This window comes from Centroberyx gerrardi, chromosome 23 (genome assembly GCF_048128805.1).
Source record: "Centroberyx gerrardi isolate f3 chromosome 23, fCenGer3.hap1.cur.20231027, whole genome shotgun sequence".
Classification (NCBI taxonomy): Eukaryota; Metazoa; Chordata; class Actinopteri; order Beryciformes; family Berycidae; genus Centroberyx; species Centroberyx gerrardi.
The window spans coordinates 7,984,751-8,002,392 of NC_136019.1; the positions used below are offsets into that span (position 1 = coordinate 7,984,751).

At 41.8% G+C, this 17,642-nt stretch overlaps 1 protein-coding gene across 1 annotated transcript; it reads left to right on the forward strand.

Annotated features, from left to right (window-relative positions):
* The first annotated feature begins 1,433 nt into the window (after positions 1 to 1,433).
* Positions 1,434 to 16,523, forward strand: klc2 (kinesin light chain 2). The gene is made up of 14 exons (XM_071918032.2): positions 1,434 to 1,558; positions 4,544 to 4,789; positions 6,214 to 6,538; positions 9,265 to 9,481; positions 10,383 to 10,572; positions 11,298 to 11,471; positions 11,999 to 12,098; positions 13,124 to 13,173; positions 13,406 to 13,473; positions 14,098 to 14,206; positions 14,625 to 14,777; positions 15,099 to 15,223; positions 16,020 to 16,077; positions 16,201 to 16,523. Exons 2-14 carry the CDS (start codon positions 4,562 to 4,564, stop codon positions 16,282 to 16,284), a joined length of 1,881 nt encoding a protein of 626 aa, XP_071774133.1. The 5' UTR covers positions 1,434 to 1,558; positions 4,544 to 4,561; the 3' UTR covers positions 16,285 to 16,523.
* The last annotated feature ends 1,119 nt before the right edge of the window (positions 16,524 to 17,642 follow it).

Here is a 17,642-nt window from a genome sequence, read left to right on the forward strand (position 1 = left end):
GTGTTGTGGGGACTGGAGCCAAATGACTTGGACTCGAGTCAGACTCAAGTCACTATTGTAATTGCTTGAGACTTGATGCATGAAGAGAAGACTTGAGACTTGACTTGACTTGGGTTCTGGTGACTTAGGACTTGACTTTGACTTGTACTCTGATGACTTGAAAAGGTTTCTAAAGTCTTGACTTGAGATCTTGTGTTTGTGTAAATGACTCAGATTGAAAGTGATGAGATTTGTTCCAGCAGAAGTTTTCTGAATTTGTATGGAATGATTTAATTTATTGAAGTTGAAACTGATTATAGAAATCAAACTCATGATGCTCTTACCAAGTTTTTATCCTATTAAAACCATATTGCATTGAAAAGTCCCAGATATTTCGTTTTCTTTAAGATATTAAATTGATACTGGACTCTTGATTTGCTCTGACTTGACTTGGTGTTCTACATTTAGACTTGAGACTTGACATTAACAACATGGATTTGACTTAGACTTGATTTGATAATTTACATTTAGACTTGGACTTGATTTGTTAATTTACATTTAGACTTGGACTTGACTTGCTTGAGACTTGACATTAACAACATGGACTAGACTTGATTTGACTTGGTAATCAACATTTAGACTTAAGACTTGACTTGAGACTTGTGTCTCAAGACTTGGGACTGACCTGGGACTCGAGTAAAGTTGACGCAATAATTGTAGTTTACAAAAACCAACTACGTCATTCACTCCTTGTTTTTCATTATGTAGCCAATCAATAAAAGTGTCAATCTAAGCAATTCTGGTGTGTGCTGCGTACTAATTATTTGACTAACCTTATATAGTTATAGGCTAGTAGACTTTATCCCTTTAAATTGGCAAAAAACAATTTTGTTTAGCAGGTGCTCTGTTCCACGCATGCATAGCATGGCAATATCCTATGTGAGTAATCAACATTCATGAAGGTTCTTGCCTTGTATATCTATCCGGCTAACAGACTGGTCTTTATGTTCTGACTTAAGATAGTTTGTACGCATGTGCGAGATGATTTCCCGCCCCTACGCTATTCCGGTCAAGCGAACAAGAGGATGGGAACTATCTCCATCTTGATTTAACTTCATCTTTGGCTGTGGATTCTGGGAGAAATTCGGCCAACAGCCATTTTTCGGGTCTCAGCTGTCACAGCCTACTTTGAGCACATTTGATACCGACACCGAGACCACGGCAGCCCCGCCGTTTCACGCACAATAACTTTTCCTGGGGATGGCCGTTCGGTAACGGCCCACACTGCAGTATCTGGAGTCATCTATGTGTTAATATTTATTTGGTAAGGAGCAACTCCTGTCGTCCCCCATCGTCAAGTTAGCAAAGGTGAGGCGAACAATGTATCGCTAACGACGGTAGGAGGTTGCCAAGGAAGTAACGTTGTCTAAAAGTGAGGTGTTAGGACATCTGCTGTGATTATAATCGTATTAAACTTAGTGGTGTGTGAGCTATTTTGGTGCACCGTGTGCTGGTCCGATAACGTGCCAAGCTTGGGATTTCATCAGTGAAACGACGGTGAAGATAACGGACAAGAAAGGTAAATAAAATACGGCTTTTGGCTGTCTATACCTCCAACATTTTATGCCCTTGATATGATACATTATAAGGTTGTCATTTTGAGTGCGTTGGACTGAAGGACCACAGCTAATTTGACTGACGTTTACGTTGACATCATTCATTGCTTTGGGGCAGCAGCCTGGTATAGGCCTGTGGCAATGAATGTGTCCTGAAAATGACTTTTTGGAGACAAAAAGACCGTATTTTCATCTACTACAAATTCCTCCTTACACGTATTCTAAATTTTCAGTTTGGTGCTTTGCATCACTCAAAGCAAAGGAGGCTTTTATTTTGAAAGCTACAACCGGAAGTGGTATGTTTTACTTCGGCTAGCTTGACGCTGGTCTAGAGCATCACAACATTGTCCTGCTTTGTTCGAGGGACAGAAAGCATCGCACTTGTCAATGGGAGAAAGCCTAAAGCGTCTTCGATGAAGGTAATGCGGATGGAGAAGGGTTATATCGGCATGACGTGGCGGTTATATGAAGGGGGCATTGATGTGTAATGTGATGATGTGTTGGCATATTTTTAGCAAGCTGTCAAATGTACCTCTTAGGTAAGGTCCGTAAAATGTGTCACCAGTGGAGCTAGTTATGAAACGTTGCGTCTTAATTTGCTCCATCATATCCATATCTGTTTATCCGTTATAGTCGCCTATTGCGCATCATTCTTTATCAACCGTTGTATAAGGCTGTTGCATCTTTGGGCTCGGGCCTGCACTGTTTACAAACACTGTTTACATGTCGGAACCATTTTTTTACACCAACAAAACAGCATTTTTTCCTGTGTGTTAACAATTATCTCATAGAAATTTGAAAAATGAGGCGAATCTGTAAAAGACCTTTGTCTCCACTGAACAATGCTCGCCACTATCGGTCACCTTGATTGATCCTTTGCCAAGCCTAGCGTTACCTCCTCCTCTCGCGCACAGGCCTCGGCTATTCAGCGCGTGCATTGCATGGTTTATGTGGCCTAAATGACCCCACTAAAAGATGGATGGATTGGTGATGGCATTAATTTCCCGAGGCCCCTTTTTGACATTTCCTAGCTTCCCCTCTGCGTTTGGAAACGATGCACTTTAGGGAAGCGTTCATATTGGTGCATTGCAGTCAATGGATGGGGCGGATGGGAGGGGAGAGGAGGGGGGGGGGGGGGGGGGGGGGGGGGGGTGAGTGAGAGAGAGAGATAGACAGACAGAGAGGGAGAGAGAGAGGGTGGGAGCCAGCGGGGGATGGAGAACAGGTGCGCCTCCACGATCAAAGCAGGAGAGGAGAAAGTCACGATGTTGCACAATTGGCTCCTGTGTGCTCCTGCTGCTGCAATGGTTTCATTTACAGCTGGTCAATATTGGGCCTCTCACAATGGATGAAAGGTGGCTGCATTGATAAGGCCGGATCTCTCTTCTTGAAAAAGAGATGTGTAATCTCAGTGGGGTCACCTGGTTAACACATTAATGGTTAACACTAGAAAGGCCAAGCCATAGTCAGCTATTTTGCATTTTGGAATTGAAATATCGCAGCTGTCAAAATGTCCTGCCATGACTTTTCTTACACCCACTTTCTGTATAAGTGTTGCAACAAAGTCAAATGCAAGGAAATGGTATTTACAATTATATTTAAAATGGCTTGTTGGCCTTCTTTTGGACCCCCAAATCCATTGGGCTTCCTAAAAATTGGTCTGCAGTATTCACTGAGCCTGAGAGTGAAATTCACCTGCAGCTGTTGATGATGGGGAGGATAGTGATGTCAGTTTAATTTTAATGATTTTAATTGTTTTTATTGGTGACTAGTAGTCGCTCCTTCAGTGTCAAGCTAGGAGGATTTCTCTTTGAGTCATGTAAATGGTCTTTGTTTGTACATACTCTCACACACACTTCTCTTACGTGTATATTTCCTCTTATCTCTCTCCTACTGACCTCACTCCCATCCAAGGAGCACGTCACGCAATGACTAAAACATTATTTGGCCATTATCCTGTAACTGTAGAGAAAGAAGAAGATAAAGCAGAGACCTGAGTGAAACCTATTTTGCAGAAATAACATAGCATTCTGTTCACAACTAGCCACACAGGTTTTATACCTATTTAATATCCTACATTATAGTCCCTATCCTCCATCTGTGTATGTAATTATATTTACTAAACTAAAACTGAAAGAAAGTCAAGCCGGGTGATAGATTTATGGATGAATGAATAATAAATCATGTCAGTAATAGCCTACATGTAGTAAAGGTCAGATTTTGTGTTGTTGTATCTAAGGTTTTAGTTTTCACACAAAGGCATAATGTTGTATCACTTGCCAGCAAGCATGTAAGGAACATTAACTCAGTCCTGTAGCCAATGTTTTCAATTTTGTGCCTTTCAGTAAGATTGTTTTTAGTGCCTTTGTGTGCATGGCAAGGCATTTCTCATGTGTGCCCATGTGGATAATGAAACTGTCTCACTGAAGCACACTGAGCTGGGGAATACTGGATGTGAATGCTGCCTTGGAGGGGTTTTTATTTAAATAATTGGGTTTTAATGTCTTGACTTTGATAGGGTGGTATTTCATGAATACTATCATAATGAAACCTGTAAGAATTATATTTGCATATTTTCTCTCTGTCCCCTTCTGGTCTCCTCTTCTCTTTACCCCTCGTCTCCCTCTTCCTTTCCTTTTTGTCCTTCTCCTCATCCACTGCCTCTTTGTTTCCTCATCTTCATGTCTCCTATGCTCAATTCTCTATTCACTCCTCTCCTCCTTTCCTCCTTTCCTCCTTTCCTATCATCTTTCCTCTCTCATTTTGCCTTATGCAGCTCCCATGTGTGACTGCATGTAAATTGTATGAATGTCGAGCAGGACGGTGCTGGAAAAAGATCATGCATGCTCAGCAAAAACAACTTCCCTTGATAAATAAAGGTTACGGGGGAAAAAAAAATCCTCCCTCCTGCCTCTTTTCCTAACCTCTCCCCCTCCTCTCCCCCCAAGTGTGTATGAAGCCAGGCAATGTCCACCATGGTGTATCCGCGTGAAGAAGCCCTGGAGCGACTGAGCCAGGATGAGATCGTCCTCAACACCAAGGCCGTCATGCAGGGCCTGGAGACGCTGCGCGGCGAGCACGCCCAGCTCCTCACCTCGCTGCTGGACTGCACCCAGCCGCCCGTCGCCCAGGAGAAGTCGGGCCTGCTCCGCAAGAGCATGGAGGCCATCGAGCTCGGCCTGGGAGAGGCACAGGTACGGTGGAGAGAGGGATTTCTAAACTGATATTGTACAGGCTGGTGTGGTCTGATAAAGAGCGATCTATCTATCTATCTATTTATCAGTTTTCCACTGGAGATCTTCAGTGAATGATGTTTTGTGCTCTAAGGTGAATCTGTGTACAGTAAAAACAGTCTTGCATAATCTTTTTATGCGTTTTATGTCATATGGTATTTTATATTAAATCATCACAAAAACACCAGTCAGAAGCCTAGATCTGTGAAACATAGTACTTGCTATCAATTCAATTCAGTACAACTTTATTTATCCTAAATTTAAAGGACTCAATTAAAGGATGCAAACAAACTTGAAAAACAAGACTGAGACACAAATTCTGACTGTTTAGGACAGGCGGAGCCCTAGGAAGGAAACAACTATACAAGTGCTTTGGCGATGAGGTTGGAGTGAGGTGAAGTTAATATTAACTTCTGAGCGATGATAAATAAGGGAAGCTAATCTTATAATTTGGCATCCTTCAATGGATGAATCCAGAGTCTCAGGCTAAAAGGGATGATGGGGGATGAAGGCTGTCTCAGGATTTGTGTCTTTGTGTCTGTTCTGCTTTATTCCTTCTTGTTGTAATCCTAATCACATACCTGATGAGTCATGCTGAGGATGCATATGTTGACGCAAGCTTACCCTTGTTAGTAATTTTGCGAAATGGTTGGCCTAGTGGTTACAGAGACTGTCCTGTAATCAGAAGGTCACAGGTTCGATCCCTGTAAGAGCTAATATGTGTCCATTAACAGTCATATACCTTTTATATATATCTATTCATATACCAGCGATCCTCTCGCTGTGGATAAGAGCGTCAGCGGATAAAAAGTTAATGTACAGTTGTACAACAAGGCAGGCAATGGTATACATGGTATATTAAAACCCATGTTTTAATAAGATAGAGAGAACATACTAGAATCATTGGTGGTTACATAAATGCAAAGGCCTGTATTGTTAGTCACAATACAGATCAATGTCTAACTATAGAAATGGAAGGGCAAATGTGGCTCTCCTCAAGTTACAGTGGAAAAGGCAAATCTTAAAATAATGGAATTTTAAGAGTTCGGTTTCATTCCAAAATAGGCTGTATCCATTTGGGGCGAAACGTCATTTATTAGTTTGCCAACCGCATTGATTGTTTGTTGGAGTAAACAAGTGGATATGGAAGAAAATAGGATGCACACTTTCCATTTGGGTTTCCTGATGTTAACGTCTCAAAGTTTCACAAGTGCAGCTGATCACATCCTCAAAAATGTGCGCATGTTAGCAGAGGTCTCAAATGAACTAATAACACAGTTAATAGTTTTTCACACCAGCAGTGATTTAGTGAGAGTAGGTGTCACATCTTTAAATGTAAATGCATTTCTAACTGCGGTTGTGTTCTCCCCTCCCCTCTTCCCCAGGTGATCATCGCCCTGTCGAGCCACCTGAGCGCCGTGGAGTCGGAGAAGCAGAAGCTGCGGGCTCAGGTCCGCCGGCTCTGCCAGGAGAACCAGTGGCTGCGGGACGAGCTGGCGGGAACCCAGCACAAGCTGCAGCGCAGCGAGCAGAGCGTCGCCCAGCTGGAGGAGGAGAAGAAGCACCTGGAGTTCATGAACCAGATCAAGAAGTTCGACGACGACGTCTCGCCCTCGGAGGAGAAGAGCCAGAGCTCCGGCGGCGGAGGAGGGGAGACTTCAAAGGACAGTTTGGATGACTTGTTCCCCAACGATGATGACCAAGGACCAGGTATAACCTCAGCGGGAATCATTAGACTTCAGGTCAGGCCTAAATTATGCTTTGGGAGACCCCAAGAAGATGCTAGATACACACACAGACTTTACAGTGTGTGTGTTTTAGAGGGATGGAAGGTGCTGTCTTAACCTATAGGTGGCAGCATGTATACAGGCCTATCTGCTATTATTCTGTGTTGACTGGTACAGTTTCTCTCTTATCCTCTCTCTGTGTATGAGTGCGTATTAATTAAACCCAGCTGGAGTGATTCTTAACTTTCCTTAAGGTTCCTTTTACTGCTGCACAGCCACACACCGGTGCAATTCATTTTATGGACAAATGAAAAATTGCTCTGACATTTACAACACATAACAAACCTCAGTGCAGCAGTGAATGTGAGCTCAACAGAAAGTCAGCACAAAGAGCATCGGTTTTATACACAAACATCCCAGTTAACGGGACAAGATACTAGTGCTGAAACAATTTAGTCGATTTAATTCAATCAACAGAAAATTAATAGATTATAATTTTGATAATCGATTAATCGTTTTAGTCATTTGTCAAGTAAAAATACCAAACATTTACTGGTTATAGCTTCACAAATGCTAAGATTTGCTGCTCTTCTCTGCTCATGTCATTCTAAAATTAATAATTTGGTTTTTTTTGGCTGCTGGTCAGACTAAGTAAGCAATTTAAAGACCTCACTTTGGGCTCAGGTAACTTGTGATGAGCATTTCTCATTATTTTTGACATTTTATAGGCTAAATGATTAATCAGTTAATCTAAAAAATAATCCATAGATTAATCAATAATGAAAACAATCGTTAGTTGCAGCCCTACAAGATGCCTAACCTTTGTGGGGTAGATAAATGGTTATTCAGCATGGTTGACCTTTTCCTCAATGATGATGACCAAGCATGAGCCAAGTCAGATTTATTGATAAAGCGCTCTTAACAATACAGGTTCATCAGAGAGCTTACAGAGCAACAAAGACATAAACACAGATGCAAACGGTGCAAAAAGAAAGGACATACAATTATTTTAAGATATGAGATCAGAGTGTACTTGTGCATCCGTGTGTGTGTTGTGTGTGTATGTGTGTTTTATCGAGCCACAAACCAATTTTGAGGTTAAATTGGAGGCCTTGAGGACGCCCAGATACCATTTCCCCTATTTTCAGAGACAGAATTTGATATTATGTATGTGTATGAGAGAAAAATGTGGTAGATAATTAATGTTTGGACCTCAGATATTGTGGAGTTAATGTGGCTTATTATACATTCTCTATAATCATCGACAGATGTGTTGTTGAAGCATTTGTGTGTCTCCAAATGCACCACACATAAACAAACTCAAAGCAGTTTTTTCCATGTGGTATTTCCCAAAAATATGCCGGACAGCGTGCCTCACAGTCAAACCTCAAGAATCTGAAACAGAAACAGAATTTGACCATGTCAAGCTGTACAGACAGTCAAACTGTTTTCACTATTCGTTGTTTTCTTTTTAAGATAGCAGGCTTTTCTGTTCCCTATGGAATGTCAAATGTCATAACAACAACCTAACATGTCATGCTTTTCAGTTACGCAATAGCTACAGAACTAAGTACACTACAAGTAGTTTAGTACAAGTAGTTCCCTTTATAAGTATCAGCGCTATAGTATTTATCCCTCCATCAAAAGGGATATAATGAAAAACTCCTATTCACTGTCTAAACAGCAGCTCCGGCTTATAAATGGATTATCCAGTCTAAACAGTGAAATCATACTTCAGGCAAAAATCTTGTACAGCTTTCCCAGCCATTAGCCATACAGTAAGTGCTAGACTGAGACTTCCTTGTCTCTTCAATTATTGATGACTAAATACCTATAACTCTTCCTCTGAAGTCTTGTCTCTTGGCTTCCTCTGTGTTCACTTGTAAAGTCAACTGTGCACTTAGCCAGAAGATGTCAAAATATACTTTACAGCAAAGCAAGCAAAATAACTCCTATTCTGTTATAGTCATCATTTGTTAGGTAGTACATCATTCTTTTGACATCTGAATTGGGCTTCTACAGTATATGAATGCTCACTCCTGGTTTATGGCACAAAGTATTGTAACAGCCTGTGTATTGGTAAATGTTTATGAATTGAATAGTGCATTTCCACATGGCTATAGACTCATTTTGGAAAAACATTTTATCATCAAAAAGTTTATGATTTGTATCTTTTAAATAGAGATGATCCAGTCTGTAAAGGTGTATTTAAAACCTGTTAAAGTTTCATTATTTGTTTTAATAGTGTGTGAGCAGCTGTTCCTTTGATGCCCCACCACCATGCAGATGATCTTTTTACATTTTGGAGCAACTTGCTGTATAAATTTGCTTATTAATGAGGAAAAACTGATTTTTTAAAAACTACTTTAACTTCTTGATGCTTTAAGTTACACAGTTCATATTAATACCATCCATGTGTTATGTGAAGACAAGTACGCTCACATAGAAATATCTGCTAAATATTTTTGTGTTTGCAGTAATTAGCTTAATTAATGACCATCATTAGCGTAACTGCTGATGTTTAATGCATCATGGTGATTATGGCGGGACAATAGGCAGCTCAGGTGCTTCCCAAAGTGAAACCCTTTCTTCTGTATTTTGCATTGTTTTCACTGATTACAGGTATTTTGCTATACAGTTCAGTATCTAATCACCCATAAGATACAGCACCAGTTTTGACCCTCTGTCCCCCCCCTCCCGCTCCCACAGCCCAGCCCAGCGGAGAGGTGGCGGCCCAGCAGGGAGGATATGAGATCCCAGCCCGCCTCAGGACCCTGCACAACCTGGTGATCCAGTACGCCTCCCAGGGCAGGTACGAGGTGGCCGTGCCCCTGTGCAAGCAGGCCCTGGAGGACCTGGAGAAGACGTCTGGACACGACCACCCCGACGTAGCCACCATGCTCAACATCCTGGCCTTGGTGTACAGGTGATTGTTGGATTGTTTTATAAACGATAAACCAGGCAAGCTGACTAAAAAAAGCATTCCTATTCATAGCAGTGGCCTGAGGGAGTAGATGTGGGAGGAAGGAGTGTTACAAACACACACACACTCACACCTGGGAGCTCTACCACAGCCTTGTACTGTTGTTGGTTGTTGAGGGAGGGCAGAGCTTTCTCATTCACTTCATTCCCCAAACCAGATTTTTCCAGGCAGTGTGAGGATTTCACCCTGTAACTTTCTGGTCTTAAACCTTCTTTTCTAACCCTCAGGAAATAGCCTCCGATACTTAGTAAGGGTACTTAGTAAGTACTTGGAGTAAGGGTTTTCTAAGATGGATGTTTAGATAAATAATTAGAATAGTCATTCGGGGAAAATGGAATCAGGGAAGAATCGATTTGTTGATACTTGAGTTTAGAAAAGTTTGAATATCTACACTACCAGTCAAAAGTTTGGATGCACCTGATTGAATGTTCTATGTTTTTCATTCTCTTAAAGCCATTTTGATCTAAAGGCTTCTGCTTAAATGCTTGAAACTTGTTTCTTAGACAAATATAAATAGTGAAGTTGATGCCTATGTCTGAATTTCTTTCCAAAGCCTTTGCCTTTCCATCAAGGCAAAAGGAGGCTACTTTAAAGAATCTAAAATATAAGATAGTTTTGATTTGGTTAACACTTTTTTGGGTCACTGCATAATTGCATTTGTGTTATTTCATAATTTTGATGTCTTTACTATTATTCTAAAATGTGAAGAAAAATGCATGTGTCCAGACTTTTGACTGGTAGTGTACAAGCAAGGCATACACTCAGTACACCACATTTATGGGTCTTATCAAATACAGTGATTCCGATTTTGAATACAATGCTGTGGCTCTGCGTTGTCCTCCAGGGACCAGAACAAGTACAAAGAGGCGGCCCACCTTCTGAACGATGCGCTGGCCATCAGAGAGAAGACGCTGGGGAAGGACCACCCCGCTGTGGCCGCCACCCTCAACAACCTGGCTGTGCTGTACGGCAAGAGGGGCAAGTACAAGGAGGCCGAACCCCTCTGCAAGAGAGCGCTGGAGATCAGAGAGAAGGTAAAACAAAATGATACACTTGTAAGAAATAAAATGAATATTGTGCTTTTTTATATGAATAGTACACTCTGTTCTTGCTTTCCTTTGTCCTGCAAAGTGGAGTGTCTTTTGTCCTACTTACTACAATGATGTAATCAGTGCTTGAATGCATGCATGATCACTATATATGGTTATGTGTGGTTTTGAGTGATTCTATAGGTGGACACGCAGTTAAAAGTCCGAACTGGTGGGTTGGTTTTGAGCCAAGTAGGTTTGGCTATGGGCCAAGATTTATAGTTTTGTTTACTTTAACCTATATAAGTGGATCGTAAACTCCTGTCTTGGTCACTTCTTTGTTGCTTGTCTGGAACACTGAACTGAACCATGCATGTCTGAATAAAGAATCCACAGAAGACTCTTGAACCTTGCTTATTCATTTTGACCCACAACGGGTGAAGTAAAACTTTGCATTTACACACTGTCATGAACTTGAAATGGAGGGACTGTTATGTTAGTTTAGTTTTTATGAGATTATAAGATGGTGAACAGTTTTGTTTGTGTGCGTTTGTGTCTGTCACCTCAAAACGTGAATGTAAAAGTGATGTATACAAGAATATGATACATCCTAGACAGTATGTGGGGGGGGTTGTTGACTGCTACACACCGTCTCTGTTTGTCTTCCTTTGTGTTTGCTTGTGTCTACGAGTGCGTCCATCCACCTACGCTTGTCTCCCTGCCATGTCCAGGTGCTGGGGAAGTACCACCCGGACGTGGCCAAGCAGCTGAACAACCTGGCCCTGCTGTGTCAGAACCAGGGCAAGTACGAGGAGGTGGAGTACTACTACAGACGGGCGCTGGAGATCTACGAGTCCAAACTGGGAGCCGACGACCCCAACGTGGCCAAGACCAAGAACAACCTGGTGGGGATTTAAGATGCCTTATTCAGTTGGCACAACAGAACAAATACTGTATATCTGATATAGTCACAGGGTGTCTGCAGGTCCTTAAAATGTCGTAAATCATATAATCTAAACTCACAGCCTCTAGTGGTCTTGAATGCAGTTGAATAAAGCAATTTCGGTCTTAAATTCAGTGTTAGAGGCCTTAAAAAACAGGTTTCACGGTGCGCTGTTTGTCTAGTGAGAAATCAGCCCAGTCAGGCAGACCTGCATTCTGCTAGGTCTACAATTGTTTTCATTTTCACATTCATTTCAGTTGTGAGAATGGACTTATATTTCATTCTACCTAGCATGAAAAAGGTCTTTAAAAATTCTACTTGATGAAACACCCTGACTTCCAATGCATAGGGTGATTTGACTGGTCCTTTTTTGTTATTTGGACTCACTCACAACACTAATTCCTACTGTTTTGTATTCTCAATCCTATCCTGTCATTAAGTGTTTTTATATTTAATGTTATGAATATTGTGCGTGTTGCTTCCCTTCAGGCCACATGCTACCTGAAGCAGGGGAAGTTCAAGGATGCCGAGGCTCTGTACAAAGAGATCCTGACCAGGGCACATGAGAAAGAGTTTGGATCTGTCAACAGTAAGTAACCGACAGTGAAACTGCTGAGCCAAACTGAAATGAGCATAGCTGAACCTCCCTGGTCGGAGATTCCCCTACAGTGCCGCAACTGTGCCGGGAACAGCAACGGCAAGTACAGGTTCAGGTTAGAAAGGGGGATTTCTGTTACAGGTTTCCTATGCGGGTCTGGAAATGAATGAATGAAAAATGATTTCAGCCATTGGAAATCATGAATCATTTCCAGCTCTTGCAAAGTATGTCACTTGTACAAGAAGTAGTTTGGAAAAGTACGGAAAAAAATATGCATATAACCACACAGTTGATGTGGTTGTAGAACCTCTATCATCATTATATTATATTATTAAACTGAGGAATTTGTTGTGAAGAATAATCTTAAACTATAGAGTAACTTAGATTGACAGTCTTACTGCCCAGCCACAATTACCATTCATCATGTTGAGCGCAAAGCAAAATCTTCAACCTCAAGAAATTATGATCTGAGAAGGAGCAGGAGCCATGTTGTTAGTCCGCCTGTTTCTCCGAATGCTGCCAGATCTGCGTTTGGGGATTCGGCATTTTGATTCGGCCACACCCTGATCTGTCCCGTCACACTCGGTTATCTCAGCAGGTCAGAGGATTAAACCTTGCTATCGAAAAGTGTGCGAAGCGGCTTAATGTCGATACGTCTCGCTCACCGCCACTAAGCCCATCACACCCTTATGTACTCACACGCTCAACATGAGACCGCCTCGGCAGGGAATGGGCGTGGATGGCACGACTTTGGCGAGTAGGATCCGTGTGTTAATATCAAATCACATGGGTTTACATAAACAGTGAACCCTTGCTTTGAAATCTAGGTCAATCTAGGGGATGTAATTGTAGTTTTTTAGTATTTTGTTTTTTCTGAGATTGTCGTTTTCCTGTTCTTTTCCTCATTTGTTGTGATCCTGCTGCATCTTTTTTCAGGGTTTCTATCCGCTTATTATATCGTCCTTGTACATCTGAATAAGAGTTAATGTGATTTTCCTTTTGTCCTTGTCTTGCAGATGACAACAAGCCAATCTGGATGCACGCAGAGGAGAGGGAGGAGAGCAAGGTTGGTTATTTAGACTGACCCCTTGTCCATTGATGTCATTGGCGGGCAGACAGACCATTAGAGAAATGGATTGGAGAGCTAAATAAGACTGATGGAGGGCAGCAGACTACGGAAATGTTTTTAATAGGCTTTATAATAGGGTAATATTTCATACCCTCTTTATGTTTTTCTCAATTGCTCTCTTTCTTTTTTGTTTCTCTCTTTCTGTCCCCCCCACCTCTCTCTCTCTCAGGGTAAGCGTAAGGACTCCGGCCCATATGTAGAGTATGGGAGTTGGTATAAGGCCTGCAAGGTGGACAGGTGAGTCAGTTATTGGAAAATCAGTGGAACCATGTAGGGTTTGACCGATATGGGTTTTTTCATATCAACATTTTTGGATTGAAGCTGCCGATAGCCGATATTTTATGGCAGCATTCAATATCTTGACCATGAAATAAAAAATAAAAAAATTTTTGGCAGGGTGGAAAAGCCTCTGATACAGCTTTTGGACCATGAGACACTAAAACTCTCCACTAATAAAATTAATTTAAGTGGGTTGGCAGCTCCTTAAGGCAAGGTGAGGCAGATTTCATTGCAGGTTTTACAGACTGCCCACACCTAATGCTGCCGAGTAAAATCATATCCTCACTTCCATTATATTGTGCTGAACAATATTGACTGGCCGATATCCAATTTTCATTAAAAGGTCAGTCTCTGCAAAGCAATATATCGGTCTAACCCTATTATAGCACTGGGCTGGGTTTCCCAAAAGCATCTTGAGGCTACGTTCATCTTTGTTTCATTCATAAGTGAATGGAGCAAAGATTGAATTAGTCCAGAGATGCTTTTTCAGAAATCCAGGCCTGTTACTAAAAGCATTTGGTTACATGCAGTTAGTGAATAAGATGGATAAAAAGTAACATTCTCCTGCTGGATTTTGTGCAGCCCCACGGTGAACACCACCCTTAAAAGCTTGGGAGCGCTGTACCGTCGCCAAGGCAAACTGGAAGCAGCAGAAACACTGGAGGAGTGTGCCACCAAGACACGCAAACAGGTACTACACAAACACTCAGAGCGCTCCAGTTGAATTACTGCTGTTAGATTAGTAGTCTGGGCCCTTTGCAATGGGTTCAGCTAAGCAACCTGATTGGTTAAACAGGCATTCCTACCGTGCTTTATTAGCCTATAAACCATGCCAAAATGATTTATGAATCAGTTGCTAAGCTGATGTTTGTACACTACATTAAAGAAAACCTACATGCTGTGGTAACCATTGTGTAAAAGCCGTAATTTTTCAATCGTACACCCTTCCCATCCTCCTCCCCCATTCCCCTCCGCCTGTCTTTGTCTCTCTCTTTCTGTCTGTCTTCATCACTCTCTCCATCTTTGTTTTTCTCTGTCTCTTTGTGTGCGTGTTTGTGTGTCTCCTTCTCCCTCTCCCGCTTAACGTTTCCCGCCTCTTCCTCTCCCAGGGTATCGATGCCATTAACCAGAGTAAGGTGGTGGAGCTGCTGAAGGACGGGGGGGCCGGAGGGGGCGACAGACGACTGAGTAGGGAAGGTGTCGGCGGGCCGGGGGGGCAGCGGGGCGACTGCGAGGGCGACGACTCGGCTGAGTGGAATGGGGTCAGTTCATGGTTAATGTTGGTGAATACGAATAATAATTAATGTATGAATAAGTTAATCATAATTACTTGAATCATCATATAATGTAAATCGACAGGCTGTGATTAGAAATAGCATAGAATATTAATATTATAGTATAGAATAGTAATATTAGTAATGTAATAAAGGTTGTTAAGGATTTAACTTAGCTGTAATTAAACCAAAAGCATGAGAAGGAACCTTTTTATTTCTCCTGAGCCTGACGAGCCTTAACAGGAAATCCCCTTAATATTTAATATCATGGTAAGTAAACGCTGACTTGGTTTTACGTTCTTCCCCCAGGACGGTAACGGGTCTCTGCGCCGCAGCGGGTCCTTCGGGAAGATCCGCGACGCCCTGAGAAGGAGCAGTGAGATGCTGGTGAAGAAACTGCAGGGGAGCGGACCACAAGAACCCCGCAACCCAGGGTGAGACTGATGTGTGTGTGTGTGTGTGTGTGTGTGTGTGTGTCTGCAGCCAAAACCATATGGTCATACTGTTGGTCAGGAGTCAGCTGTCCTTGTTTCCAAAGCTAGTGCTTACTGTTTGCCCACCCAGGATTCAGTGGCTTTTACTTTGGGCTTTCCTAGTGCTCAAACCTCAGGTGAGCAACCAGTAGTTAGGACTGCAGAGGTCAGGATCTTAGTGCCCTTTCACCTTCCCTGTGACCATAGAATGACCATGGAGATGGGACAAAGATGAAAGTAATCTAATAGTGGATAAAAGCCAAGGCTGCAAAGTGCCATTCTCTACACACCTTTAATGGCTAGAAACCCCTCACTTGTTCCCACACCAGATCTGGATGTCGACTCCAGCGTTCATATTCTGTTTATTCTGCATTTTGTTTATGTTCCAGTGTTTCCCGAATTTCCCCTAGGTGATCAATAAAGTGCATCTTTATCTTTTATTGTGTTATATTTAATCTTTGTTTGCCCACTCTTGGCACTCACTGTACATGTAACCATAATGGAAGGAGGATCCCTTTCTCTGAGGTTCTTCCCAAGGTTTTCTTCCATTTATTTTTTCCTAAGGAGGTTTTCATGTTTTTTTTTGTTTGTTTTTTTTGTTCTCATTGAGGTTGTCGTTTTTCATTTACTTTGTTAAAATGCAAGTGTGTGAAGCCGTTTGAGACTGTAAGGGCTATGTACAATTATTCACAGCCTTGTCACTAATAATTAATTGCTGTTGTTTTGAGCTCATGAATGATTGTATTGTGCCCCTCAGAATGAAGAGAGCGAGCTCCCTCAACTTCCTCAACAAGAGTGCTGAGGAAACCACACAGGTACGACTGCTTTACTTTTCCAATCACCTGTCCTATCACTGTAGACCAAGAATATTTATTACAGCATTATCCAATGTGAAAATAAGAAAGAGTTTTGTTTTAACTTTACTGGTCTGTTTTCAGGATGCCAACTCTGGCCTCTCAGAGTGCCGGGGACTAAGTGCCAGCAACGTGGACCTATCAAGACGCAGCTCCCTGATTGGCTAGACAGGAGACGGGAGGCGGGACTAGGCAGAAACCGAATGGCCCGATGAGGAGAGGCTGTTTGCAGCTTGGTTTGATCAAACAACACACCTAAGCTTGACCGAGATCAAACACTTGCATTCGAAGCATATTTTTTAAAGAACACTGAAAAAAAAAAAGCATTACCATAATTAATGTCATGCTATGGCTTCTAAAGACACGGTAGCTGCTGCTTTGCTGTACAATTCGCTGGCGTCGATCTAAACGGTTACACAAAAGAGAATATTTAGATACACATCACCGGCATGCTGCTTACTAGAAAGTGGAATGTCTGCACTTGACCGCTCCTCGTGGCGTCTTTGAGGCAAATCACCATAACAAACTAGCACATCATGTTCGCATTGTGACGAGTCCGTATCCTCGTATCCTCTATCTACCCACTCATGTGCAGACACTCAACCTTAGGTAGGCTAGATGTACTCCAAGTTTCAGTTTAGAGAGAAGCGTTGCACACTGTATATTTCACTAGTAGCATGAACTACTTGCTAATGCTAACCACCCATTGAATGGATATCACAGATGCTAAAACGGTATGATTCGTTTGGATTTTAACCATGTGGAAACAGGTACAATGGTTATGTAAAAGAGAGAGAGAGAGAGAGAGAAAAACAAGCAATCTTTTGGGTATTTTCAAAAAACAATAGCACTAACCAGTTAAACCTCACTTTTTGCCTTCTCATTTTTTTTTTTATGTATATACAGGTTTAAATTATTTGATATTTTCTTTCTTTGTATATAGGGCACTTGAATTTTGTTTTTGTTTTTGTTTACACTGTTGAGTTAAAGAGGATCTCATTTGGGAAAATGACTGGAAAGATACTATGGAAAAGACTGGAAGGGAAGGAGAGGAAGTTGGCAAGGAAGGAAAGAAGAAAAGAGCGGTTGAAGGAAGGGAAGAAAAAAAAAAAGAAAGTATTGAAAGAAGCAGATGGAGGCACTTAGTTCATCTCATCCCCAAGGGGAAAAGATTGGAAACGCTGATGTGGGACAAATTAAGTACCTCAGTCCGTGAAATCTGTCGACCTTCTGAATAAGCTGCTGATAGAAAGTCTGGCCATCGAGGTTTCAGCCAAAACCGTTATGATGCACTTTCAGTTTGACAGCATATCACTGGCGGCCATCTTGGTACCTACCAGGCAGTCTAGGGTGATCGTTTTCACTGGATTAAACAAAAAACAAACAAAAAATAGTTTTTCAAATAAACCGTCTTGGTATCACATTGCTGGGGTTTGCTGCGGAGAAGAATACAATGAGGGCCAGAAAGTTTGGACCATCGCAGGAAAATATTTGAAAGTAAATTTACTAACTTTTATCATTTAACC